Raw genomic sequence first — 27,697 nt, 5'->3', positions numbered from 1 at the left:
CGCCAGGGCCAGCAGGGTCAAGGTCAAGAGCGCAGGGCAGGGGCCGGGCAGGAGGCGGACTGCAGGGAAGAGACGGGAGCCCCACCCACAGGACGGGCAGGGGCCCCTGCTTCCAAGGCGCTTCCAGTGAGAAGAAGCCCAGCCCCCACCAGCCAGGCACCCAAGGCCGTTTCCAAAGCCACCGGATGGGAGGCTACGGCGCCTCTGCCGCATGCGTGGACGGAGGAAGGACGTGGGCCCGGCTCCTTGCAAGGTCTGTTTGGACAAGGAACCCGGCAGACGGAGGCGGGCGGGCGGGGGTGGGGGGCTGCTGCTATGGGATGGAGTTCGGCTCGGAGGAACCGCCAGGGCTGCCGGGAAGCCTGTGGCTCTGTTTCCGCGGCTGGACAGTTTCAGACGTGCTGAAGCGGCAGCCGCTCAAGGTCCCGACACCCGTGCGCTCGGCCCCGAGGACCCCCAGGCTCCGCAAGCGGCCATCCGGCCCGAGACCCCGAGACCGTGGAGGCGGGCGGCAGGCTTGCCCGGCGGGTGCAGATGCCTTCCGGCTCTTTCTTGCAGAATTACCAGGCTGCAGGCTCCGAGAGGGGCCTTTCCGGGTTCCGTCCATCAGTACTTCTCCGTTAGGGCTGTTTCATCAAACTGTGTAATCACCCAGTTTGGAATTTATGTCTAGAAATGCAGTAATTTGGAGATCAAAGGGTCTCTTGAAATAAACATGTCCGTCTGTCCACACACCAGAGCTCTGCTAGAACTTACTTCCCGAATGAGGCCGGGCGACAGAAAGGACCCTGCCCCCGCCCCACCGCCTCACCCTCGGTGGGATTCGCCATGCTTCGGCTTGTTTTATTAAGGAAAGATACTGGCGTGTTACAAACCCCTCTTACCCTGGTCCAGGGAGGTTAGCAGCACCCGCTCCACCCCCAGAACACCCTGACCCCCGAGAGAGTCCCCAAGGACCCCACACGTGGACCTTGCTGGGGGTGGCTGCCCAGCGTGCGCCGGGAATGGCCAAAAACCTGCAACACGGGGGTCGGAAGCGCCCACCCGGGACACCCGTGGGAGACTCAGCCCGGCGGCCCTCCCACGAGCGCCCTTCGGAGTTAGTGCGTGCGCTCCCCGAGACGTCAGGGACCACGTCCTCAGCAGCCGCGGGTGAGAAGCCGGCACAGACACCCGGGGGCCAGGACCCCCCACACACCTGGAGACAGGTGCTCGCGGTGCCGACCCTGCCCACCCCGCTGGGGTCCTCTCACCTTGCTGGCCGCGGAGGGCCCAGAACACAAACAAAGGCCTGGGCCGTTGCCCCCCACCCCCGCTGACTCCCCTGCTGACCCTCCCCCCGCCCCGCCCCGCCCGTGTGCAGACAAGGTTTAACCAGCAGGCGTCACGTGCAGACCCAGAATCCAGCCCCCCCCTCCGAATCTCCCCCTGGACGTCTCTTTCCTCTCGTTTCTATCAGATGTATCTGTTTCCGCTGATAAAGAACCCATGAGTTTTAAGTCCGTTTGTTGGGGGTTTTTGCTTGTCCTCATTCAGAAGGCTCCGTGCGTCAGGCAAGGTGCGTGCGGGAGCGGAGGGGGGCTCGCTCCCGTCACAGCCCCAGGACCCTGAGGACTGCACTGCCCTGGGAGAGGCGACGAGCACTGTTCCCTCCTATGAAAGCACCTTCCTAGCGTCCCGGGGGGACAGCGGCTTACAACCAACCCCAGGGGTGGCCCCGCCAGACTGTGCCCCCCACCCCCGCCCCTCTGCTCCTTCCTGCCCCTCCCACACTTGGAGGACACCCAACACGTCTTCCTTAAGCAAAAATCTTGACTCAGAAAAGAGACGGCAGGTGCCCAGGACGAACCCAGAGGGCAGGAGCCCCACGCTTGCAGCCTCTCCCAGTCACTTGGGAGACGACACAGGACGGTGACTCCAGGGTGAAGACAGTGGATCCCGCCAGGTCCCTCGCCCCCCTGACCCGGAACTGATCTGCCTGGCCGGCCCGGTGCCCCGCTCGCGGGACTGCGGCTGCTCCGGGCCCTCCTGCCCCGCTCTCCCAGCACGAGGCTGGACCGTCATCTTCCTCAGGCTGCCCGGGAGCTGCTCTTCCTACACAGGTTCCAGCGATCTGATTGTCGTCCACACACCCGGACGTGCTTTGCTGTATGTGCTTGGAACGCACGGAGAATCTTGGGTCTGCGGTGTAGACTCTTTATTCACATTTGAAAACGTGGGGCCAGATGTTCCCGCACACGCGTGGCTCGCCGCCCCCTACCCTCTCAGACGCCGACAGGGGCTGCTGCTGTCCCGTGCACGCGGTCAGGTCCTTGTCCTCTCTCGGCTCCGCTCCGGGCCACCTGCGCGACCAGCTCCCAGGTTCCTAACCTCTCTCCCGGCGCATCCGCCGGCTTGCCTGGGTCTGCTCGGCCGACGCTGGTTTTCACATCTGGAGCTTGCGTTTATGTTGTCTTCGTCTTCTCGCACTTGTGTCCCCCTGCGACCTCACCTGCTCGAGCATGTGCAGCGTGTGTCTAATCACCGTTTTGACGTCTCTGCAGGCTTGTCCCACCCTCCCTGTCAAGGTTCTGCTTTGATGGGTTCCGTCTGGGTCCCACGTCATGATTCCCCAGCACATGCCTGCGGTTCTGCCCGGACGCTGGACGGGTCGGTCTTCCGGTGTCCGGCTGGTTGCGTTCTACACAGCCTGTGTTTTGTGGTGGTTGTTCGCACTGGGGCTGCCCTGAAGCTTTGTGAGGACAGGGCTGGGGCCGCTCTGGCCCAGGCAGTCAGCCGGGTCCCTCGGTGCCCGCCCCCGTCTGGACCCCAGGACTTGGGGTGTCTATGCGTTTCGAGCGGCTCCTTCCCAACTTCTCACCTGCCTGCAGCTCAGCCCCCTGTGGACCTGTGGGGACCCCTGCTCTGCCCCCCATTCTCTAGGCAGCCCCTCCGCTCCAGTGGCTCCTGAGACCAACGGGTGTCCCTCCTTCTGTGCTGTGGCCTGGACACCGGCTTCGACCTCTCCGGGATCATCGTCTGAACACCATTGTCCCCTACACTGTCCAGACCAGGGGGCAGACCCCATCCTGCCATCTTGGCCGGGTTAGTCGCTCTGGCTGGCCCAGTTGGCAGGCACACGCGGCCCTTCACCCCGATGCCTGCGGGTGCGGACCTGGGGGTCTCCCGCGAGGAGACTCTCCTCCTTGTCCACAAGCTCAGGCCCTTCTCACTCGCTGAGGCACGTTCTCATGAAGGTGTTGTAAGAAAGAGCCCTGACCCCAGAAGGTTGATCCAGATTCCCTCCGTGTTCCCGCGGGTGGGCTCCTCCATGGCCCATGGCCCGGGGTCCCCCCTGGCTTCCCACTTGTGATAGAAGATGGGTTTCTCTCTGGACGGGGCCGCACGGGTGGTGCCAGCTGGGGACAGAGGACATCCGTGCTCCTCTCTTAGTTCACGCTCCTGCACGGGGCTTTTCCTCCTTCTGGGAGACAGGTGTGCGTGGTCCCCACGGCTCCGAGGAGCAGAGGAAACGCCGGTGTGAACGGTCTGATCGCTCTTGCGTCTGCAGGGACTCCCGGCAGTTTAAAAAGCAAAGCTTCCCGTACACGCGGAGGCGAGGAGGGGTTCGTCGACGCCGGCGACACGTTCTCTGAGTGGACAGTTTCCTGAAACACAGAAAGGACACACGGGGTTCGCTACACTTCAGATGGACCCAAGCGGTCCACGAGGCCGCCACGACCACGTGCCACTATTTAAATTTAAACTAGAAATATGCTTCTCTGTTGCATCGGCCACATTTCAAGTGCAGATGTGGCCAGCAATGACCCCTGGGCAGCATGTCCCATTCTACTGGATGGCATCCGGTCCCATGCCCCCAGCTACAGATGGGGAAGTGAGGCCTCAAGCCATGCCCTGACTTGCCAGGGCCACGGGGAGAGCCAGTCAGACTCCAGCCCAGGGGACGGTGTGTGGCAACGGCCTCAGTGAGTTTCTCCAGGCTGGGGCCGGGGTGGCCCCCACCTCCCCAGCTCCCAGCCACATGGATAGTGAGTCCCAGGATGCTTCTACACCTAGAAGTCCTGATGTCTGACCTGCTACGTAGCTGGGAGTCCACTGCAATGGGCCGTGGCACACAAACCCCAACCTCGGTGCCCTCAGCAGGGCAGCTGTCCCGGCCTGCCTGGTACCCTCCCCGATGCCTGGCAGGCAGGTGCCTGGCCCACACCTCTCCTGAGCTGTGCTGCCCACCCTGGGTCCACAGCATTGGAGTTTTCGAGTTACACTGTGGTACGGGCTGTGCGTCCTGAGGAAAGCAGGGGCCAGCAGGTGCCGGGGACAGAGGGACCCCAGGTGCCCCTGGGAAGGTCAGTGCACGGGCCGCAGCGGGTAGGGAGGGCGTCCATGGGGTGGCCCCGCGTGCTGCCTGCCCAGGCTGCCCGTCCATGGACACTGTACACCAGCAGGTGTGCCCGGCGAGCGGATGCTGTGCTGCAGGCCGGACCGCCTCACAGGCTGCCCCACGGAGGAAAGAGGTTTCGCCTGCGAACAACACACAAGATTGCCAAAGAGCCAGCTCTGCTGATGTACGTACAGCTACCGAAATGCCCGGAAACCTCACATGGGCCATGCACGCCGCCTTCGGGGGACGTGGAACAGAGGCCTGCCACGGTCCCCGTCACAGCCGCGTCCCCACATGACAGAGAGAGAACGATGCTCCCGGCCCTCGGCGGCCCCACGGCAGGACGAGGCCGGTCGGGGGCTTGCGGTCGCCAGCTGGACACTGCCCTCCAGGGGGGGTCCTGCCGCTCACGGGAAGCGCGTGGATGACACGCTGGAGGGACACAGGCTGGCTGGGGCGCAACCTGGGCGGTCAAGGTCCTGCCTCGTGGAGAGATGGCTTTCACCCGCCCCCTGACAAGGAGCAGGGAAGGGGGTGTGGGGGGACAGGAGGTCACGACACCCCGCCAGACCTCACACAGGAAGGCTTCGGCTGGCTGGGGGTTGGCTACCTGGAAACAGTTTACTTTCCGGGAAGTTTCTCAAAACAAGCACAGCTGTATCAAGATGTTTCTGAAAACCCTATTCCATTTCTGGAAAACCAGGCTCCAGGATTCCTGTGCAAAGGAGGGCCAGCCTGAAGTCCCCCCCCCCCCCCAGGGCAGAAAGGGTCACTCCGTGCTGTTGTGCTTCCACCGGGCAAGGCTCTGCAGTGGGCGGGGCCTGGAAGGTTCTGCCGTCCAGCCTGCCCGCAGGGACTTGTGGCCAAGAGCAGAGAAGGAGGTCTAAGGGGGCCCGGGATAAGTGGTGGGGGATCCCGTCTCGCCAGGAGGGGCTCCTGGTGAGCACAGAGCCGGCCGGGGGTGAAGACCCGGGAGCGACGCGGAGCCACGGAACCTCAGACCTCCTGCTCTGGCTGGGCGGGGGTGGGCAGGCAGCCAGTTGGGTGTTGGGAAGATGGGTGACATGAGTGGGTGGCAGGGCACGGGTTTGAAACAGACGGGAGAGACCGTCTGGGCAGCAGCCTGGGGCCCCCTTGACAGCTGACACCCACGGGCACGGCTGGGCCAGAAGCCACAGCTGAAACCCACAGAGAGGGACAGCAGGGACAAGGGAGGCCAATTGTGGGCATCGATGGCAACCCTGGACTCCTGCGGCGGCATGGCGGTTCCCGATGGAGGGAGACACTCTCCTGGCCATGCGGGCAGCCAAGGGGCAGAGGCCCAGCGAGAAGCGGGCACCTGCGGCAACGGGCATGGCTTGGCCAAGGACGAGGGACGAGAGGTTCTCCTCCTCGGATGGTCTGGGGGCCGGCGGGGCTGCTGAGCGATCGGTGGCGGCAGGGAGGCCAGAGTGCTGTCCTGGGCAAACGGGGTGTGGGCACAGGCTCGAGGAGACAGCTCAGGAGCTTCGTCCTGCGTGACTGTGGTGGGTAAGGCCAGAAGGCCGCTGGAAAGACGCTCCTGGTCATGTGAGGCTGACACTGAGTCTGGTGTGGCTACTGAGGGGGCCAGAGGAGTTCACAAGGATGGGGACTGGGGACAGGGTGCTGGTCAGACAGGCCAGGTGCCCAGGATGGCCCTGTGGTCGTGACCCTGCTCCCCAACACTGAGCATGAAACCCTGACAGGGTGCTGGTCAGACAGGCCAGGTGCCCAGGATGGCCCTGTGGTCGTGACCCTGCTCCCCAACACTGAGCATGAAACCCTGACAGGGTGCTGGTCAGACAGGCCAGGTGCCCAGGATGGACCTGTGGTCGTGACCCTGCTCCCCAACACTGAGCATGAAACCCTGACAGGGTGCTGGTCAGACAGGCCAGGTGCCCAGGATGGACCTGTGGTCGTGACCCTGCTCCCCAACACTGAGCATGAAACCCTGACAGGGTGCTGGTCAGACAGGCCAGGTGCCCAGGATGGACCTGTGGTCGTGACCCTGCTCCCCAACACTGAGCATGAAACCCTGACAGGGTGCTGGTCAGACAGGCCAGGTGCCCAGGATGGACCTGTGGTCGTGACCCTGCTCCCCAACACTGAGCATGAAACCCTGACAGGGTGCTGGTCAGACAGGCCAGGTGCCCAGGATGGCCCTGTGGTCGTGACCCTGCTCCCCAACACTGAGCATGAAACCCTGACAGGGTGCTGGTCAGACAGGCCAGGTGCCCAGGATGGCCCTGTGGTCGTGACCCTGCTCCCCAACACTGAGCATGAAACCCTGACAGGGTGCTGGTCAGACAGGCCAGGTGCCCAGGATGGACCTGTGGTCGTGACCCTGCTCCCCAACACTGAGCATGAAACCCTGACAGGGTGCTGGTCAGACAGGCCAGGTGCCCAGGATGGCCCTGTGGTCGTGACCCTGCTCCCCAACACTGAGCATGAAACCCTGACAGGGTGCTGGTCAGACAGGCCAGGTGCCCAGGATGGACCTGTGGTCGTGACCCTGCTCCCCAACACTGAGCATGAAACCCTGACAGGGTGCTGGTCAGACAGGCCAGGTGCCCAGGATGGACCTGTGGTCGTGACCCTGCTCCCCAACACTGAGCATGAAACCCTGACCTCACCTGGAGGAGACCAAGTATGTGCTAGAATGTGCCAAGTGTAAGCCTATGGGCAGCGTCTTGTTGGTCTGGAAGAGAGGTCAGTGCTACCTGAAACTTTCTCACGACACCTGGGCCGGCCCACCCCAGGCACTGCGGTACCGAGGCTGTCTGTCCAGCGGGGGAGGGAAGAGCAGGTCGGCGGGGGGAGCAGGTGGGGACCGGGCAGGTGGAGGGCTGGGAGCAGGTGGGGGCTGGGGGCCTTCAAGGGAGACTGCAGGCTGCAGACCAGAGCGTGTGGAGAGGAGCTTCTCTGTGGAGCCGGACGGTGGGGCAGTGCCAGCAGGAGGCCAGGTGGCCCAGGTCCCGGAGGACAGGGAAGGAAGGATGAGATGCGGCTTCAGGGGGTCCTTCTGGAGAGTCAGGGTGAGGGCAGGACAAGGTAAAGAGAGCCGCACCAGCCTCCCCTGTCCCCGAGCTCCTGCAAGAGGCCAAGTCCAAGAAGCAGACTCGGGACCTGACACCCAGGGTTACAGGAAGGCCAAGGCCTGGGGAGGGCTCCTGCCTCCGTGATGGGGGTGCCCGGACAGAGGCAGAGAGCCTCCCCTTCCCTTGCCCTGAGGGCAGGGAGGGCCGCGGAGTCCTGGCTGCACTCTGAAGTCACGCCCGCCAAGAGGGTGCCTGGCGACGCAGACTGGTTGGCCATTCTCAGGGCGGCTCTGCTGCTCTGGGCAACTGGGAGCAGGGAGGTCAGCCCCAGGGGTCCGTGGAGTCACGATCGTGAGTCTCTGTCCCTACGAGGGCTGACCAGCCTCTCTGGGAGCAGGCAGCCTGGCAACGGGGCACACGTGAGGCTGGGCTCCTGTCCCCCCGCCCCTGGGAGAGCGCGGGGCTCACACGTGCCAGGACCCAGGCCAGCTGGAGTGGCCGGAGCCAGCTGTGGGCTCCGCCACCCAGCAAACTGACAACAACCAGGAAATGGCCCGAGTCTCCGAAAATCTCGAAAGAAAACAAAACACCAGCTGTGCCAGGCCACTGGCGAACCCCGACCCGAGGGGCCGAGAGAGAGCCTCCTTTCCTTTAGGGTCGCGGGCAGACTGAGTCCATGCTCCGGGAACCAGGGGATTCTGCAGCGTGACCAAGTGACCTGGCCTCATGGAGGTGACAGAGAAGGAAGGCTCCCGGGCACGAATGAGAAATCACGGAGGAAGGAGGGCGTCTGACCCCAGGGATAAGTCGGGGTAGAGACAGAAAGGAGCCAGTCATGGACTCTGACCCAGCAATCCCGAGGGGACATGTTCAGCCAAAAACGACAACTCTGGAAAACAGGGGGAAAAGTTTCCCAAAAGGAGCATTCAGTAAGCTGGTGAGGGAGCGTTCAGTCATCGGTGGTGACGGGAGAGAAGGCTGTTCGGTCACCAGCTGCCTCTGAGGGGAGAGGAAGGCCCGAGCGGAGCGGCAGCGGCCCTCAGGAGACAGAGGAGAGACTCCCCCGGAAGAGGACGACGAAGGTAAGGTCACAGGGTCTCCGGACCCACGCGACAGCAGGGACAAGTCTGAGGAAAGGCTCCAGGAGACGTGGCAGCTCATGTGATTGGCCACAGTCTCCCGTCGCGGGTCGTAGGTCCCGGCGAACTTGGGAGACGGGAGCGGGGGGCCGGCTGCCCTAAGTGACGGCCTACAGCGACAGAGCTGTCCGCTCACGGGCGACTCGTGGAGGGACCGAAGAATCCTGGCCAAACGATGGTGGCACACGACAGAGAACACAGGTGTCCACTCACGAATGGGACCTCACTTGACAGAGAAGGTTTCTGGTCCTAAGTGAGAACTCACAGGAGAGAGGTCACATCTGTGCTAAGTCCTGGGTCTCGGCCCTGTGGGCTGTGGGGACAAGAGGGACAAGGGAGCATGGCACTCGGGCTGGGCCTCGAGAGCCGGAGACTCCCTCTCCCACCCGGGAGTCTTGAGTTTCCCGCCAGCATCCACGAAACGTGTCTGCTCTTAACTGACCCCGGAGTGGTTCAAGGGACCAGCCCTTTCTCCTGACAGCGACCCTGCCAATGGGCTCTTTGCTCCAGCGGCCCCGTTGGCTGACAAAGCCCAAACCTTCGAGTCTTCTTGGCATCGGAAGGCTCCCACGCCAGTCCTGCCTCCTTCCCGGTGGGGTGCCCCTGCCTGCGGGGGCCGGCGCTCAGCCGGCAGGGACAGAGGCAGCTGTGTCACCTGCACTTGCGCCGTGGGAGGCACCGGCCGGAGCCATCCGTGAAGTGCTTGGAGGAATGACAAACGCAAGGACAGTGGCACGGGGAGGTCATTACTAAGGTGTGGGGGTGTCCTGCAGAAGGGAGCGCTCAGAGCGCCGACAGCAGCCGCGAGGGAGCCCGAGGCCCGGAGAGTGTCCGGACACTCAGGAAAGCACAGCTCGCGCGGCAGAGCGGAGGATCCCGTGGTCAAGCAGCCGGACTCCGCACAGCTGAGTGTTCTGTGGAGACACCAAGGCTCGGGGCCCTGGGGGGGGGGGTCCCAGACTGCGACCCAGGACAGTGCATCTGTGTGAACGGCCCCGACTGAAACGCCCCAGGCTCGTCGGGCCTTCTGAGACAGCAGCAGTGGCCCCGGAACTAGGGTGAAATGGCACAAGCCAGCTGGAGACCTGCCGGGCCCCAGGGGAGGACAGACATCACGCCCGAGACTGAGCTGCTGAGGGAGCCCCTGGGCCAGACTCCGGGATGTCACCAGGGCCCGGGGGCAAGGACAGGCCTGTGACTCAGGACTTGCCGGTGTGTCCTCAAGACCCCAGGCTGGATCTCCCAGCAAAAAGCCAAGGGATGAGCAAACCCACCGCACCGGAGCCCTTAGAGGCCTGGAGAGGCCCAGCGGGGCCACATAGAGCCACGGCAGCCAGGGAAGGCGTGGGTGGGCCCCAGGCCTGTGCCGGGAGGGGCCGGGCGCTCCCAGGACCCACCGGCATCTCCCAGCTGTGTGTGTCGTTGGGAAGGAAACAGCACGTTCTACGTGAGGCCCCTGCGCGGCGGGGGGGGGGCCCGAGAAAGCCTCCGAACTGACCACCCACCCCGACAGTTTACTGAAACCAACAGCATGCGGTCGGGAAGGGCACAGCGGAGCGACCGTCCCCTCTGTCCGTTCACTGCCTGGTCCTTTCAAGGCCAGAACCCTGCGGTGGCTGTGCACTCTCTCGGGCTTGGCCAAGTGGTGGCCCCGCTGGCCTGTCCCCACAGCTGTGTCAGGCCTGGCATCACGCCTAAGGCGGTCCGTGGTGCCGCAGGTCCACAGCTCACGTCCCCTGACGCGGAAGACTCCGGAGAGGCCCTGGAAGGTGGTCACACACGCTGCCTTGCCGGTGTGGTCTCCCCCTCCCGTGTTCAACGTCACGGCCCCCATGGGCTCCTGGGGACAGCACTCGGCCGGTTTCACCAGTGAGGCCGTGGGACAGCCCCTCTGCCAGCCCGCGCCCACGGGAGTGCGTGGCTGCGCTCAGAGAGAAGCATTCCGGGGTGGGGGTGGCCACTGCTCACAAAGTGCCCACGACAGCCTGTGCTGGGGAGGAGCCCAGGGCTGTGTCCCCTGTCAGTCCCCAGGTGTGACCTCCTCCTCACACCCTGGCTACCCATCTCCAGCGGGGCCCTCGGGACGGCCAGGTGGGTGGGCCCACGGCCCTCGTCCGCGCGCGACGGGCGAACCAGCCCCCGAGGAGGCACGACAGGCCAAGCACCGGGAGCTCCCGCGGCCCCTCCCCACGCACGGCCCAAGGCACAGACATGCCCCTGCACACACGTGGTGCACGGGGAGGTCGAGGGAGGGGGTCACCGGGCCCGGCAGGGTGGATGGCCTCTGCGAAGCACTAGGTCTGCCCGGGGGTGGGGGGGGGGGGACCCCCCCCGCCAGTCCCACCGCACGGGCCGTGCTGCCCTCTAGTGGCCCGCGGGCAGCGCAGCAGAGGCCCCCAGCAGTCGCTTCCTGGGCAATAATGGGTCTTGGTCCGGTGGACTTCCCCACCCTTAGAGCTTGTCCTCCGCCAGCAGGGCCTGGCTCTAGGGCCGCACCCCCACCTAGTCTGTCCCTCTAGGCTTCTCCTCCCCCTGCCTATCTCCCTCACCCCGTTTTTCCGCCCGTCAGCACCAGCCTGGTCGCCACCCCTTCCTTCCGTCGGGGCACCTGGGGATCAGGCATTTCAGCAGCAAACTCACGAGGTGAAGTTGTCTCAGGGACCCCAGTCGTGGAGCGCAGTGCACCCCTCTTCTCCCGACCCTGGTGCCGGCAGACTCCACTTCTACCCCCACTGCAGGGGTTCAAGTAGACCACAGACTCGGGCTCTGGTGTCCAACAGGAGCGGGTCCAGGCTCCGAATCTGGCTCTGGGTGTCATTCCCACCCAGCAGGCAGTCGCTCTTACACCCGAGAGCATGAAACCGGCTAAAAGCTCAATAATCGTATGAATAACGTTTCAATAAAATTGAGAGCACTGGGAAGGGATAAGAGAACCAGAACGAGAACATTCTCAGGGAAAAGTTTTAATACTTAAGAAGTTCTGTAACAAAAGATAACATGTTCCTGAAAATGTATATAAACCGTGAACATCAAAGCAACAGGCAACCCCAAATACAACGACCCACGAGACCCAGCGATCAGCCAGTGTCCATGGCCACCGTGACCACACACTCGCGCCGCAGGAGCCTCGCTGAAGGAACGACAGGCAGAAGTGCCACGTGCTGGGGCTTGTGGCGGATGCCAGGGCGGTGGCCCGTGGTGCCCAGACGCTGAGGCTGCACCTTTCTCACAAATAGCACCACGACCGATTATCGGGAAAAGTGTTCTACCTGGGATGTTTTCCCTCAATTTCTGGAACATAGGAACAGGATCTCTTTATTGATTAGCCTCTGAAACGTGTGCAGTACACCCTGCAAACAAGGTCAGGTCAGGAAGCTGCCTTCCGTCTCCAGCGAGGCCGACCTTAATGCCAGGGTTACGTTATTATTTAAGGCGATAAGGTTTCCCTTTTGTTTCTTAATTAGCTACGGTAACTGCCCTTTTCAAACGTGTGTCAGCATTCTCTGCCCACGGGGCCAGACACAGGATGGGATGAGCACATCGGACAGCTCCTGGCCGGACGGCAGAACGCGGAGTGCCGTCCTTCCCCACCGCGGCAATGACAGCCGCTGGTCTTAACAACATGTAAATACGGCACACTGCTTGGAACACCACTTAGCCTCGCGGGCTCTGGCCCTTAGACCAGGGCCGGTGCTGGAGACTCCGGCAGCTGCTGCTCTGAGCGGACACGTCACTCGCTGGTCGTGCTCAGAAAGCGGCGGGCGGAGAGCTCAGCTCAAATGCAAGACGAGAGCTTCTTCCTTTCTTCAAACTGCTTGTCCACCGCCAGGGACAGAGCCTGCAGGAAGCCCTCGATGGTGACGGTGGGGGCCTGGAACAACACACGGGCATGGGGGCTGTCCTGGCTTCGGTGGGGCCGCTGGCGGCACCCCCGTGTGTGGACGGCAGCAGGGGCGCAGCCCCAGCACAGGGCGAGTGGGGCGCCACTGAGTGCGAGCAGCCTCAGGGGGGTCAGGGAGGGCCCGGGGTGGGCTCTCCGCGAGCCCTGGGGGCTGTGTGAGGCCCCAGCGGGGCCTCTAAGTCCTCCTCCTACCCAGGAGCCCACCACTTAGGCATGGAGACAAATCAGGTTCCCAGCCACATTCTGTGTGGCTCCCAGTGAGGCCCCAGCCTGTCCCACAGAGAGGTGGTGGGGACAGCGGAGTGCGGGAGGCGGGGAAGCTGCGGGGACTCACCTGGACGAACAGTGCGTGAGCCAGAAAAGGGAGTTTTCTTAGGACGCGGCCGCTGAGACCCTCACTCTTCCTGTGAACGGAGCGGTGTTTGGGGACAGTTTCAGGCCAGTTTCCCTCATCTCTGAATGTCCCTTCCCCTACGGCTGGTCTCCCCCAGTCTTCAGCGGCTGTCCTAGTGTGACCCCGGCCTCGGAGCGCGCACACGACCTGGCGGGCACGCGGCCTGCAGTGTGGCTCCCCCAGGGACCAGGCCGGTCCGCGTCTGCGCTGCCCTCCGTGCCCATCTCAACCAGTTGCAATCTCTTCAACAGATTATCCAAAAAATAATCTGTTCTTCAGGCTACCCAGAAGGCTCAAGACCTTCCACGAGCCTCACAGCTGCAGAATGAGGTTCAAAGCCTCTGGTCAGAACGCCGCTTCTGGAGACGGCCTGGCGCCCGCTGGTCTCTGCGGTCAGACCCTGCACACACGGCTCCGTGGCGATCCCCGTCTCTCTCCCATTTATCCAAATTCCGACCTCGGAGGCTCTGGTCCATCTCCCCGCACCCCTCCTCACGCTCCCGGGCACCCACGCCATCTGAGGCGACAGTGCTGCGGGCTCTGGCCCCTGCACGCCAGCGGCTGTCCCCAGGGTGCCGGGGGCTGCCCTCCTGCTGCCTGGGGCCAGGAGCCCTGTGCTCTCCGTTACTCCCTGGAGCCCCAAGCATAGCACTCGGAGGTCAGCACTTGGACAGAAGCTTCCAGTCTTTTCTTCCTGCACGTTTGTACAACTTGAACAAAGACCGTTTAAGAAATCACCAGTGTGTCAAGACAGCCTTAATGCGAATGTCTTCTCTTTTCAGAGAGACGCACAGCACTGTTTTCTGTTTCCTAAAGCCGCCTCTTGGAGGGCAGCTGCCCTCCACCCTCTGGCCAGGAACCCGGGGCCGGGGTGGCAGAGGGCTCTCGAAGCCCTCCTGGCACGTATGCAACACATGCCTCTGGAACCAATTCCCTGTCCTGCGACCCCGCACCGCTAGCCCAGGCTGCTCCGGTCAGCTACAGCTGCCCACCACCGCGACAGACGCGCTTCTCTGGTTACAGACACGACGTCAACTCACACCTTGAAATTTCACTCAAAAGGAGGCTCAACTTGGACACGTTGTTTTCGATGAAGCCGATCATCTCCAGCTCCCGGAGGGTCAGCAGCTGCTGGCGAGGGTATATGATCTGACACTGGGGACAGAGAAGGGCGTCAGCGCCAGGCCCATGGGGCAGAGTGCACACCGTCAGCCACTGGGACAGTCCCCAGAGAGCAGGCAGCCGCACCCCTCACAGAAACGCAGGCACAGAAGGCCCGGACCAGGCCGTTCCCTCTCGCTCCTACACGCGCCCCTGCTCCCTCAACACAGGTGAGAACGCCAACGACAAAACACATCTCAGAGACACGCCGTGGCCCAGCCTCTCCGTGTTCTCAGCCAAGATGTGTCTTCACATGTCAGGAAAGGGAGGGCCGTGGAGGCGCTGAGGCTGGTAATGGGTTTCAGTGGTTCAGCATAGCCCCGTGGAGCAGAGTCGGGCCCAGGAACCGGGACTTGGCCTGCCTTTCCAGGACAGTCTCCACTGGGTGTTTTTAAGATCACGCTGTTGTGTGGGGCAACGGCACAGCCCGAGGCTGGATCTGGGCCCTGAGTTCCTGCCCAGGCCACGTGTCTGCACGTGGGACGCTCTGCCAAGGGGCCGCGTTCACAGGTCAGCGTGCTCAGTGACCGCTACCAAATGACTCTGAACGTGAACTCTTTCGACTCAGAAACCGGGAAAGAACACAACAAGTGGCTTTCTCTGTAAGTTCTGGAGCTTTGCTTAAGGCTGTGGGTAAATTTAAAAAACAGGGTTTGTGTGGGAGGATTCTCAGCCTTCTAGTGACCCCCCCCCCTCAGCCTTCCTGCGACGGCCCCCCACCCCTCCCAGCGACACAGGCCACCCAGGCGCACGCCAGAACTGCCAGGTCCTGACAGAGTGGGCCAGTCACGAGCAACAGCCGTCAGGACTGACCAGATCTCCATGACGTCATCGGACATCTGAATTTCCTGTACACCACCCAAGAAACACCCCTACCCCACACGCCGAGCTCCCAGAAAAAGTCCGTTATGTTGGGCTAAACGTGCGAACGTCTCCTGGGTGCCAGGCCCCGTGCGAGCAAGACCGCCGGCAGGTCCCATCACGCTAACTTCTCAGGGGCGACGCTTTTGGCAGTTCTCTCGGGGCCCCGCGTCAAAGCTCCACGGGGCCCCTCCCTTCCGCCACGCCAGCGAACAGCAGCATGGGATGCGGCCGCCACGACAGCTCTCCCACCCCGTCACAAGCTGTGGCGTCCTCGCTGAGGGCATCGGGGCATCGTCTGCGAGGCCAGGCCCACTCTCACCTCCTGGTTACAGAGACACCAGCACCACGTATGTCCCGCCTGCCAGCCGGCTCACTCCCTACACAATTCCCGGACTCCACGGTGTGAGGAGCGTGAACCCCGCAGCAGGTACCGTCTGCCTGGAGCCCGCTGTGCCCACGCCAGAGCTCCTAGCACCCGGGCACATGGCCCAATCCTGTTGAAGTCGTTCATACAAGACCGAGAGTGTTATTGTGCTCATGGCTGCTCTCAGAAAACAGGACCGAAGGGACCTTAACACCACAGCCAATGACACCCTGTAAATGACCACCTCCTCAGGATGAACTTCCTAGAAACTAGGACCTCCGGCCCGGATGACCTCCCTGCAAATGACGACCAACCGTCAGGTCTCCCTATGAACTATGGACTCTGGCCTGGATGACCTCCCTGTGGGCTGCGACCTCCGGCCCGGAATGACCTCCCTGTGGGCTGCGACCTCCGGCCCAAATGACCTCCCTGTGGGCTGCGACCTCCCGTCCGGATGACCTCCCTGTGGGCTGCGACCTCCCGCCCGGATGACCTCCCTGTGGGCTGCGACCTACAGCCCGGAATGACCTCCCTGTGGGCTGCGACCTCCCGCCCGGATGACCTCCCTGTGGGCTGCGACCTCTGACCTGGAATGACCTCCCTGTGGGCTGCGACCTCCGGCCCGGATGACCTCCCTGTGGGCTGCGACCTCCGACCTCCGACCCAGAATGACCTCCCGGTGGGCTGCGACCTCCCGCCCAGATGACCTCCCTGTGGGCTGTGACCTCCTGCCCGGATGACGTCCCTATGGGCTGCGACCTCCGACCCAGAATGACCTCCCTGTGGGCTGCGACCTCCGACCTGGAATGACCTCCCTGTGGGCTGTGATCTCCAGTCAGGAGGTCTCCCTGTGGACTGGCACAAGCTTGCAGGCTACTGCAGCCGGACTCCCCCCTCCCCCGCCCACTCATCCCTTGCAGGTCGGTAGACCAAATGGTCATGATTATCGTTTTGTGCCAAAAGAACAAAAATACCGAGTCGGCGGCCACAGTTTCAACTAACAGCTCCGCCTGCCAGGAACAGCTGCAGCTTTCGGCCAGAGACCGTAGCGCCACACTTGGGGGCCCCCTCCAGGTCGCAGTGAGCTATTCTGAGCTGCGTCAGGGAGGGCAAAACCAGGAAAACTCGGCGGCGAGAGGTGTGAGGAGGCACCCAGCACCTTCATCAGCTCTTCCAAGCAGGAGAGGTAGATCTTGAAGATGGCTGCCGCAGAGGGAGGTCCGATGTACTGCCTGATGTCAGCCCTGTCCACGAAGGCCACGTCGATCCTCTCCGTGATGTTGGAAGTGGTCAGAATCACCACATTGCAGTGCCTAAAAACAGAAGAGCGTGGGTCAGCCCCCAAGTGCCTCAGTGACTCCCTTGCGTGCTGTCCCGTGAAGCTTCCGGCGTTCGGCCAAGCGTCCTAGCCGGCTACAAGGTCTTCAAGTGCCTGTGGGATCCCCAACTCCCACCAAGCTCTCTCGGCTGTAACACAGTGCACCAAGCAGACCCTGTGCTCCTCAGACTTCCAGAAAGTTCTCCCAGACTCCCACTTCCTTATTCCCTCCCCTCCCTCAACCGTGGCTTGGTGAAACTCTGAGTAGTGTGCAGAGTCCTGATGGCTCTCGCGCCCCCGTGCGCTGCGGAGCTGAACTGCTGATCCCAGGCACCAGCTGCTCTCCCCTTTAGCTTCTAAGCTCTGTGCGAGAGAACGCGGCTGCCTCGCCGCTCACTGACGTGCACCAGCACAGAGCAGGCCCGAGGCACCCTGGGGAGCACGCTTCCCAGCCCAGGGGGCTCAGGGTCGGGGATGCAGCAGGGCTCCCCCGGGGCCCGTGGTGGGCGCACACACAGGCCGCAGGAAGCTACCTGGCCAGGAGAGCCCCTGGAAGGGCCAGGTTTTACCTGGTGTCTGGCAACAGGTGCACAGCACAGGGTGAGCAGGAGTGAGCGAGGGAGGGGTGAGGAGTGCAGGGGTCTTAGGAGCCCAGGGTGTCAGAGCCACACAAAGGCAGGCCTGGAAAGGCCATCTTGAGGAGCCTGGACAGGGAGCGTGAAGGGGACAGGAAAGTATGAGGGAAACCAAAGCCCACATGTCTCCCCCCCTGAGCCCACAGCCGCCGGCAACAGGAAGGGGTTGGCTCGAGCATGGTTGTATGACGAAGCCCTCCCTGCAGCAGGAGCCCTGGAAATGGGGGCTTCGGAGCTGAGCGACTGCGCTGGGGTGTGCTGGACACCTAGTCCAGTGGCCCCGCAGGCCTCGGATGGGTGAGCAAGGCCAGGCACCGGCTGCCCGGGCTGCCCAAAGAGAGATGAGAGCAGAGGCCGGCGGCAGAAACGGAGGTGGTCTGGGAGTGGAGGCAGGGGAGGGACGTCAGGGGTCAGATGCTGTAGAAAACTCTGGAGAGAGCACAGCCCGCCGCTGAAGGCGCAGGAGCAGAGACAGGAGGAGCAGCGCCGGCCGCAGGGTGGGAGCGAGCGGCCCCCACAGCCAACCCTGAGAGCCGCGTCCAGAGAAGTCAGAGCCTCTCGGTGGTGAAGATACGCCGAAGGCCTGGGCTAACGGCCCTTAGCGAAGTCAGTTCCCTGCGAGTCTGTATGTAGCGAGCTCGCTTCCGAGTGCTGCACTGGGGTCCGGCACCCTCGGTGTAGGACAGCACCCCAGGACTGTGAGAGCTGTGGGCAGCGGAGCGGCCGGCGGAACGCTGCAGAGAGCGCAGAGGGGCTCTGGCGTGGACACTGCTTCCCTGTGAGTCCGCTTACTAGGAGTCTCTCCTCAAGCGGGACCAGCCTAGGCTACACTGACCACAGGCTCCGGACCTGCAAGGCTGGGCTGTGCCACAGGGAGTCCGGCGCCACGAAGGGCATGAAGGTAATGTCCACCTGCCCGTTGTAGCCCTTCAGTGCCAATGAGCTTGCGCGCGTCACGTTTCACTCCATCCCGCGCTTTTCCGCGGCCGTGAGTTTCCGGCACGAGCAGGTCTGCGCTACGACTTCAGTAGTTCCAAGTCCTGCACGGCTACGGGCTGCAGCGGGCACACACACGGCCTCGGGCGGGCGAGGCAGAGCAGACTTGGTGGCAGCCGAGCTTCCAGTCAGAAGAGCCGGAAGGAAGGTCTCGTGTGCGGGCGCCTCCCACCCTCGCGTGGCCCCCCTGTGCCCCGGTCAGTGTCACCTCTTGATCCGGTCAATCTGGGTCAGGACGGCATTGACCACACGAATGGCGTCCGAAGGCTCGGTGCCGGCCCTGCAGGCGTTGCGGGCAGCTGTGAGGCTCTCCACCTGTGGGGGTGGGACAACAGGAGGCAGAGGGCGGCGCCTGGCCCCACGGGCCGCTGGCAGCCGCACCGACCAAGCTCGCGGGGAGCAAGTGGAGGGCTGTGTGTGCGCCCGCGGAGCCAGAAGCCGGTCGCGCGGGAGGCCGAGGGCGAGTGCGCAGCGGGGCGGGTGCTGGGCGGAGGCCAGGCTGAGCCAGCGCTGGGATCTGCTTCAGTCACAGGTGTGATGGCCAGACGCACGTACCTCGTCAATCAGCACAAACACCAGAGCGTCCTTGTCGTCGATCAAGTCCTGAATCTTCTGGAACATCTTGGTTACCAGCTTGCCGCTCTGGAAGCAGAACAGCTCTCCAGTGGCGGCTTGCACCCGTCAGGCTGCCCGGTGCTCTTGCGCACCTGTGGTCCCCGCCCAGCCACAGTCTGGGCCCACTGCCTCCGGACGGCCCCAGGAGAAACTCTGAACCCAGGAAGCCAGGGCCACACGGAAGGAGGCTGACCCCCATGCCGCCTTGCCCTGCTCCACGTGCAGGGACAGCGCGCCGGAACCCGCGCCAGCCCGGCTCTAGGACACCTGGCGTAGCCTCCCACTCGGCGCGCTTCCTCCTTCCCCTCCCCTGCCGTCCCACGACCGGGAACAAGACGGCTCCGACGCAGACACACAGCCAGCAGGCACGCGCCTTACGAGTGCTCTGTCCTGGCTCACTGCCCACCAGACGGATCTCCTGACACAGCGGCCGGGGCGGCGTTCCGTGCCGAGGGGCACCTACAACGTCACCTGGGCCAAGTGGCACGATTCTAAGACAGCAAGGAGGCTCAGGGCCCCAAGAGCGTGCTCAGTGGAGATTGCGGCCCTTGCCAGAGCGAGGCTCCCTCCCCGAGGGAAAGCTGAGTGTCTGTCCCACCTGAAAGTATGGCTGAGACCAGCCGAGGACCCTCTCAGGCCTCACACTATTCCCAGGGGACCGCTTAGCTCCGGAGCTCCCCTCTGACCCTGGAGTCAGCCACGCTGTCACGTGGTACCTATTTCCCAAGTTCTCGGAGGAGAAAGCTGGCCTGTACAGGGGACCCTGTCCACCCACACAGCTGGCGAGCCTGCGGGGCAGAAGTCACGCTAATACTTACTTCCGAGAACCACTTGGAAAAGAGACTGTGGCTGTTTATTTCAATCAGCTGGCCGTACCGGTACCTGGGAGGAGAAAACAGAGTTAAGACAGTCCGTTCATAAATCGGGTACCCCTGGGGCAACCGCTCCTTCTTCAGCACAGCCCGCTCACTGGTTAAGTCGTGCTGCCTAGCGAGGCTCCTGGTAATCGTGAGTCACCTCAAGACGACGCGAGGGCTCAAGTAATTATGAAAACCTACTGGCGTGCAGCTGGGGGTCCCGAGCGAAGCGAATGCAGGCTTCTGAATACATCTTCATTTGAATCAGAGCGAGAGTAAACTCTCACTTCTACCCGTAATCCCCAGCCCTAACGCGGTGAGAAGAATCACCAGCAGCCACGAGGCAGGCAAGACAAATCGTAGTCGTCGTGAGTCTTGGACAGAGCGGAACAGGTCTCCTCCTTCTCTAAAACCGCCACGAGGGGACGATGTTTCCCAGCACACCATGATATCCTGAGCCCAGGGGTGCCCAGACACCCCGAGGCAAGCTCAGCACATGCAGCTGGAAACCCGCGCACACGGGAGGTGGCCGGGGCAGAAGGGAAGCCGAGCCAGGTCCTTGGCACAACGGAAGTCCGCACAAGGAAAACCATCACTCTCAAACTATTACACTCGGCTTTCCGTTTGCTGATTCTTTTTCCAAAAGAGGGAAGGGGAGAGACAACCTAACGAAATCAAGATTGGGTCGAATATTACAGTTTAATTCGAAAGCCTTTCGACGAGATGAGCATCAAAGCTTCGCTAAGGTTTCTTTTCACAACTTCTAAGCCAAAGACTAAACGTGCGTTATCAGATGTGCTTTAGAGAGTAGTGTTTCTTGTAGCAACACGTTCAGCCTCCGCTGTCTTAGGACACCGCCCCAAGAGATCTTTAAAATGTGGTGCATTTCAGGAGGTCTGGACAAGCCCAGCTGCCAAGCACGGACCAGGGCACAGACACACAAGTGTAGACGCAGAACAATTTCCCAACGTAAAAGCCCCCAGGGGACGCGTCTGAAAAGCGGCGCGACAGAGGAACGTGCGCCTCACGGAGTCTCTCCTCTGAAGTCCACTGAGCAACGAGCACCGAGTAACCCTCCGCATCAACCAGAAAACGAGACAAAAATCACAATGGTGTTTGGAAGGGACTGGCCGGCAGGCATGGACGACTGTCACCCCACATGGGATGTGACGGAGCCCTACAGCTGCCTGGGCTCTCTGCCTGCGGTCCCTTCCAACCACAACTGCCAACACGTGTGCAGCCACTACGCCAACTTGGACCCAGAGGCCTGAGTTCAAGGAGCCTGAGGCAGTGGAGGCTGCAGGCAAGCTCGAGGGGACGTGGAGATGTAGGAGAAAACCCCAGCAACCATCTCGGGGTCCTTCCGGGTCTTTCCTGAACACTCAGGCACGTGACAAAACGGATATCCCAGGAGGCTGGAGAGCTGTGGGCCGCGCGGTTCTGGGTGGTCGTAGCTGGGACGTTCATATTCCTAACGGCCAAGCTGGACAGGACCTGCTCTGACTGGGGCGCTCCACGGAGATCCCGGAAGGGCCTCACTTCCACCTTCAGTGCAGACTCCTCTGCAGCAAGGCTTCAACTCGCACCGGGTCACCGGAATGCCCAGCAGAAGACAAGCCAACAGAAACAAGGTCTGCATTCAATCGGAGCTTCGCTGACTAGATGAGAAGCCGAAACGGACCCCACGGCAGGAGAGCCGCCGGCAGCAGAGACTCGGCACGCAAGGCAGCAACAGGACCAGCGGGGAAGAAGGCGACACGGCGGCTGCTCGCCGGCTCGAGCGCTGCAGCAAGCACAAGGCGTCGGAGAATGGCAAAGTATAAAAGGAAGCAAGCGGAACCTTCAGAGGGAAAAATAAACTCTCGGAGAGATGTTGCTGGATAGAATTAAAAGCAGATTAGAGGGGCGCGTGGGTGGCTCAGTCGTTGGGCGTCCGCCTTGGGCTCAGGCCATGGTCCTGGGATCGAGCCCCACACGGGGCTCCCTGCTCGGCGGGGACCCTGCTCCTCCCCTCCCCCGCTTGTGTTCTCCTTCTCTCGCGGTGTCTCTGCCAAATAAATAAAATCCTTAAAAAAAAAAAAGATTAGATATTTTGGGAAACGGCTCAAAATGGAACAGAAAATTTTTAGATTCAGGTTCTAGACCCAGAAAGACCGAAAAGCATGACCAGCGGCGTGTGGAGCATCAGGCAATTGAGCGTGCATGTGAACGGGTCCTCAGAAAGTGGGGGCGGGGGGGCTGGAGCCCAGCCACGTGGTGTCTAACGCGAGGAGCCAGCCCGAGCTCCGGGTCAGACAGACCCACCGAGAGGCTCGGGCCCTCCGCTCCCAGGCGGCAGAGCATCAACCGTCAGCACGAGTGGCGAGCGTCCCGAGCGCTGTCTCAGCGTCCTGTCCCTGAGAGCAGAAACTCGTCACCAGAAAGACCACGTGCTCACTGTGAAGCAAGCGCCATCAGCTCAAGAAGACTGAGCCCTAACTTGGCACCGCCGGGCACAGAGCCGGTGCATCACCTGACTCGGAGCACAGCGACTCCGTACGGAGTCAGGGGAAATCGCGAGAAAGTGAAACACCTCTGGGCCACAAACGAGAAGCCACCGGTCCGGCCGCTCTCCTTCCGCGGGTTACCAGACGTTACCTGCTCGAGAGCCTGATGGTCAGCTTCTGGGCTAAGGCTTTACACAGGGAGGTCTTCCCAGTTCCTGGAGGGCCTGCAACAGAACCGAGAATGTGTTAAGCCGGCATGGTAGCAGGTATCTTCCAACAGGCTGCCACGCTCCGGCTGGCACACAAGGCAGGCAGCGGGACTCGGCGCTACAGACGCTGGTCCCCGAGCGCTGCGGACTCACGAATCCCCGCGGCACAAACGCCGGCCCACGCGAGCAACACGCTTCGCGGGTCTTTCCCTTTTCCTCCTAGTCTGGTCTCAGCTCCCGCGCCCCGACACAGCATCACCTCCTGGCACGGGGGTCCCCTCGGCATCCCGAGCGAGCCCTCTATCTCCTGGTCAGCAGCTTCACCAACACCCTCGCCGTCCCCACGTGTCCTCTATAAAACCCACTGGGACCTTGCGAGAGGTCCAACGCCTCTCACGACAGTCACTTCCTCGGGGCCCACGCTACACCAGAATGGCAGCGGGTGGGGGCCCCTGCCCCATGGGCCATTCGGCACAGAGCCTGGCGGCGGATGACATGACCAACACGCAGAACTCCCGCGTCTGTCCGGACACGCAGGCACCTTTGCTCCAACTTTCTGTGCACGCTCTCGATAATTAAAATGACACCATGTAACCGCGGTGGAGGAGAAAATGTGCTATTCCGCCGGCTGACTACTATGGTCGCCTACTCAGAACTGAGGACGACGGCGTGCGGAGCAGGTCTGCAGCTGCTCGGGGGGCGCGGCAGCCTGCAGCAAACCGGGAAGGAGCTAACTTCGCACCCCACTTCATTGCGGGGCTCTCTCGACTGCCTTCTAACCGGTGATGTTAAGGACAAACCCAGGTTTTCTTTGGAGAAGATTCACCAGAGCATGGTTGTCACGCTTTGCGGCCATAAAGCTCCAAAGACGCTACAAAGAAGCAGGAGGCGATTTTGGCCCTAAGGCCTGTAGGAGCCCTTGGGCATGAGGCAGTTGCTTGACAAGCTGGAGGATAATGCAGCGAAGTCATAAGGCGGCGACTGGGGGTGGCCAAGCAAAGGGCCAAGCGTAAGGTGAGCTGTACCACTTCCCAGGGAGGGACACTCTAGGACAGCTCCGACTGCATCAGAACACAACGGTGCCTCCTTGAAGGCCGGCTGGACACGCAGAGGCCCCCGTTCACGCCTGTCTTGTTTAAGGAACGACCCCCCGGTGCTTTACCGTGCAGCAGCACCACCCGGTTCCAGGCGATGAGGTTGCTGTCGACATTCTTGTCTGAGAACAGCAGAGTCGTCGTCACGTAATCTAGGAGCTGCGTGAAGACAGGTGGACGCGGTCACCGGTGCTGATGGGGCAGCGGCCCCCAGTGGAGGCGCTACTGGAGCCTGTGCCCGAGGAGGGGCATTGGCACTGGGCCGCCCCTCAGAAGCTGCCTGCAGCAGTGGCGGACGCCTCCTAAGAAACTCATAACGTAAGGACAGGCCGCTATACCGTCCAACTAAAAATAAAGGGCAACACGAGGGCCACTCTCACTAAAAGCGTTAAGATCCTACAAAAGGACGAGACTTGGCATGTGCTAAGTGTCTCGTGCCTCGGGGACAACACAGTGGGGGGCAAGTGGCAGCACTGGGGCCCCGGACGGCAGCCATGACTGTTCTTGCAGCCTGGGGGGATGCGGGGTGGACCTCCAGGGTCCCCCGCAGCACGCAGGACCCTTCCCCTCGAAGAGGGTTCCGACGAGCTGGTGCTTGCTCAGACACGCCTGCCTGCTCCATCTGCCCCCTGACCCTGCTTCTCCAGGCCTGCTGGGTTCTTAAGAGCACAGTCCAATCACACTTGTCTCACACCAGGCACCTTTCTCCCCCCAGGGACCAGCTCTGCTGGGGAGCAACCCTAGAGGACGGGTATGCAGGACACGGGCTGCTGCTGGGCCCGAGTTCCCAAAGCCTATTTGAGTTCAAGGGCTCTGAGATGCTGGAGAAGACTGTACACGTGGGTCCCACCTCCAACAAGCGGCCCCCTTAGAAAACGGCACAAACAACTTACATGAGATTTGACTTCCACATCATATACCAGGCTGTCCCAAAGCCCGTGGAATTCAGCTGGGAGAGAATAAAACACAAACCTGATTTTAGGAACACAGGCATTACACTGGCCCCGGAGGCCTGCTCTGAGCCACTGACACCCTCCGCTGCTCCACACGTGGCTGGCTCAGGCTCTCCTTACAGGCAGGTGGAATTTTAAAATTTTTTCTTAATGTTGCAATGCTGCTTTTTTTTTTTCCTAAGGTTTTTCTTATTTATTTGACAGAGATCACAGGTCGGCAGAGAGGCAGACAGAGAGAGAGGGGGAAGCAGGCTCCCTGGTGCGCAGAGAGCCCGATGCGGGGCTCGATCCCAGGACCCTGAGATCATGACCTGAGCCGAAGGCAGAGGCTTAACCCACTGAGCCACCCAGACATCCTGGATTTGAGTTCTTCTTAAAATTAAAGGGGCTAAGTAATTGCCAGTCACGTAACTTTTGACAGATAATTAAGCGGAGTACAGAGACAGTTTCCTGTCACGTTACCACACGTAATTACCTTCTGTGGACCCACACTTCTGCCATGAGCACAGACCCAGACCCACCACTCACCCCACCGGCCAGCACTTGGGCAGGGCAGCGAAAGGTCTAGACCAGCTGTCAGGACCTCAGACGTAGCCCCAAGGACTGGCTTCGCCCCAGGACTCTGCCGGCTAGAACACGACAAAGTCCTTGGAGAAGCAAAGAAAAGGCAGGAGGAAGGTGATCAGCTGGGCGGGAAAAGAGCCCCTTCTTTTTCTCAGTTAGCACCATCTTTGAGGGCCCTGCCCGAAGGAACACAGGCCTACAGTGGAGATCTCCACGGTCCTCTCTTGCGATCCGCTTCCCATCTCACAAGAAATGAGGCTGAAAGCCTCCAGAACAGATGGACCCGCACAAAGTCCTCAGCTAACGGACTTGGAGAGTCCGGGCCGCATGCCGACTTCTGCCCGTGTGTCTCGGGGGTGGCCCGCCCGCCCTCACTGTCACACACCTGCAGGCAGGACCCAGTGGCTTGCGGCAGTGATGTTCTCCGACTCCTCCTCCAGAGTCTCACTGCTGGGGCCGCCCTCGTTCAGCTGGAAGACGTGCAGCGCGACTGTGCAGGCGCCCAGATCGATGGGCTGTGGCAAGAAGGGACACCAAGTAAAGCCCCACACACTGCAAACAACTCGCCCCTGATTCTAGCCATCAGAGTTAGGAGGTAACGTCCACAAAGATCAAGCACACCCGTCAGAAACCAGCTCCTAGAACAGGTACAAAAATCTATGGTGCTCAGGGTTAGCATTAGCACTTCCCTCAACACTCCCCCTCTCTACCCAAGAAAGGACTTCGTGGTTACTTGGAATCATGAAAGTCACATGTTTGTTGAAAAACACAAAAAACAAAGAACGAAGACCACCAAAGCCCCCACGTCCGACCTCACCCACGTTCTGGTCTGGGACGTGCCACCCGTATTGGTCCGCAGAGGTCTCTGGGTGCGCCGTCCCGCAGCAGGGCTCGGAAACGTCTTCTGCCCGCAGACAGGGACCTAGCGCGAGCTTTCCCACTGCCGCGTGGGGCGGACGGAGCGCTCCCTTAGCCAAAGCCTGACTGAGGGACAACTGAGATATTCCAAACCACCAGCTCCTACCAACGACGCATACAGAACGTCACTCACGTCACTTCACAGAACTACACAGCTGCTGTTGAGATTCTCCTAGCTGAACCTGAGAGTCCACGGTGAGAGCGCTAAGCTGTTGTTCTGGTTCTGGTTAACCCGTGCTGCCTCCGCCTGTGGAAAGCTCTTCCGCTCGGGCTGGCCGAAACCAGGTAGGGCGGACAAAGCCGAGCAGGCCACCGGCGTCAGTGCCCGTGTATGAACGGAGGCCCACCCTGCACGCACAATTTCAGTGCCAAAGCAATTCTTCCAAACGGACTCTTTATGAGACACGAACCACGGAGATACCGGTGATGCATGTACCCGAGAGGGACGCCGGGCTTGTTCTCAAAGGGACAGAAACACCCCGACGTACTCACCCTGTCACACGCAGCTGGTGGCAACGACGTCCACAGGGTGGGCCAGAGGAAGACTTCCAGAAGGAAAGCCCCTCTCTGCAGCCGCAACCCCTGCCTCCTAGGGCCCTACACTCCCGGAGCACGCCGGTCGCTGACCTCAAGAACAGGGAGCGGCCAGGGGGCTCTCAGCAGCAGAGCCCAGCACCCCACGGCCTGCCGCTGGCCCCTGCTTCCATCTGTGCCCCGACTGTGCTGCGGGCGCCCTGACGCGGGGGCGCACCTACTCGCAGCCCCTGGCCTTTCCCAGCGCCGGGCCCGTCGGACGAGCCCACAGGTTCGCCAGCCAGCTTCGGGCCGCGGGCCAGCGAAGCGGCAGGGACGTCCGCGTCCACGATGCGTCTTTGTTTCCGCGCTGTCTCGGAGGTGAAGTCTGCGCCCAGCGCGCGGCCCGAGCGCGCCCAGGAGCCCGGGATCCAGACCGCGCGCGCCGCGGACCAGCCAGGAGCCCTCCGCACGGCGGACGCGGTCGGTACCTGCGGGTCTTTCGCCTTCAACTCCGTGTCGACGATGGCCACGGACTGCACGTGCCTGGTCAGGAAGGGCTCGTCGAACTCGGTCCACGTGTAGTCCCCGAACACGATGCTATGTCTGTTGAGCAGCTTCCGGACGCTCTGCTTTATGTCCTCCTGCTTCGCGGTGCTGGGACAGCGGCGGGACACAGCGCTCAGCCCCGACGCCCGCGTCTCGCCGCCCGAGACCGGCCGCGGCCGTGGCTCCCGCGCCGCAGCTGACCGGCAGGTGGGTCAGCACCCCCAGGGCCCGGGGCCAGGCGCGGGGAGCGGCGGGGAGCGGCGGGGACGCGCGGACGTGGGCCGGCACCGGACTCTGGCGACCCCGAGGGGAAGGACCCCCCCCCCCGCCCCGAGCCCAGGACGTCCTGGCGCAGGAGCCCGAGGCCTGGGTCGCTCCTGAGGAAACCCTGAGGCTCCCAGGGCGGCACGGAGGCTGCCAGGACCCCCGCTGGCCCGGGGACCCCGGCTCCCTCCTCCCGGCGACCCTCGGCGCCCCGGACCGGGCCCCGGGCGCAGGCAGCTCGGGGAGGGTCTCCCCCGCGGCCCCCGGCCCGGCGCTCACCTGCCGCCGCGCTGGTGCACCTCCACGTGCACGGTCGGCGCCTCGGCCACGCACGGCAGCGCCTGCTTCAGGTCGCCCACGGCCTCGTCCATGGCGCCGCCGCCGCCTCCTGCTCGCGCCCCGCGCCCCGCGCCGCCGCCCGCGCTCGAAAGGGCCGCGCGCCGCCCCCTGACCCGGAAGCGCT

The 27,697-nt window shown here is 62.5% G+C and overlaps 1 protein-coding gene across 1 annotated transcript; it reads right to left on the bottom strand.

Annotated features, from left to right (window-relative positions):
* Nucleotides 1-11,526: 11,526 nt before the first annotated feature.
* On the bottom strand, nucleotides 11,527-27,681 carry TRIP13 (thyroid hormone receptor interactor 13). The gene is made up of 13 exons (XM_059173567.1): nucleotides 27,514-27,681; nucleotides 26,913-27,078; nucleotides 25,376-25,505; nucleotides 24,367-24,422; nucleotides 23,542-23,632; nucleotides 22,322-22,394; nucleotides 19,646-19,709; nucleotides 18,768-18,854; nucleotides 18,421-18,527; nucleotides 16,423-16,576; nucleotides 13,917-14,029; nucleotides 12,815-12,884; nucleotides 11,527-12,450 (listed from the first exon to the last, which is right to left on the bottom strand). Exons 1-13 carry the CDS (start codon nucleotides 27,603-27,605, stop codon nucleotides 12,355-12,357), a joined length of 1,299 nt encoding a protein of 432 aa, XP_059029550.1. The 5' UTR covers nucleotides 27,606-27,681; the 3' UTR covers nucleotides 11,527-12,354.
* Nucleotides 27,682-27,697: the final 16 nt, after the last annotated feature.

The sequence above is a fragment of the Mustela lutreola genome, chromosome 5, assembly GCF_030435805.1.
Source record: "Mustela lutreola isolate mMusLut2 chromosome 5, mMusLut2.pri, whole genome shotgun sequence".
In the NCBI taxonomy this organism is placed as follows: Eukaryota; Metazoa; Chordata; class Mammalia; order Carnivora; family Mustelidae; genus Mustela; species Mustela lutreola.
The sequence above is the reverse complement of the archived record's forward strand: the minus strand, read 5'-3'. Positions and strand labels throughout refer to the sequence as shown.

Coding starts and splice junctions, on each gene's coding strand:
- TRIP13 (XM_059173567.1), bottom strand. CDS start 27,605: ATGGACGAGGCCGTGGGCGACCTGAAGCAGGCGCTGCCGTGCGTGGCC. Junction 23,633..24,366: donor ATGTGGAAGTCAAATCTCAT/GTAAGTTGTTTG, acceptor GTCTTCACGCAG/CTCCTAGATTACGTGACGAC. Junction 22,395..23,541: donor CCGGGTGGTGCTGCTGCACG/GTAAAGCACCGG, acceptor GTTCTGTTGCAG/GCCCTCCAGGAACTGGGAAG.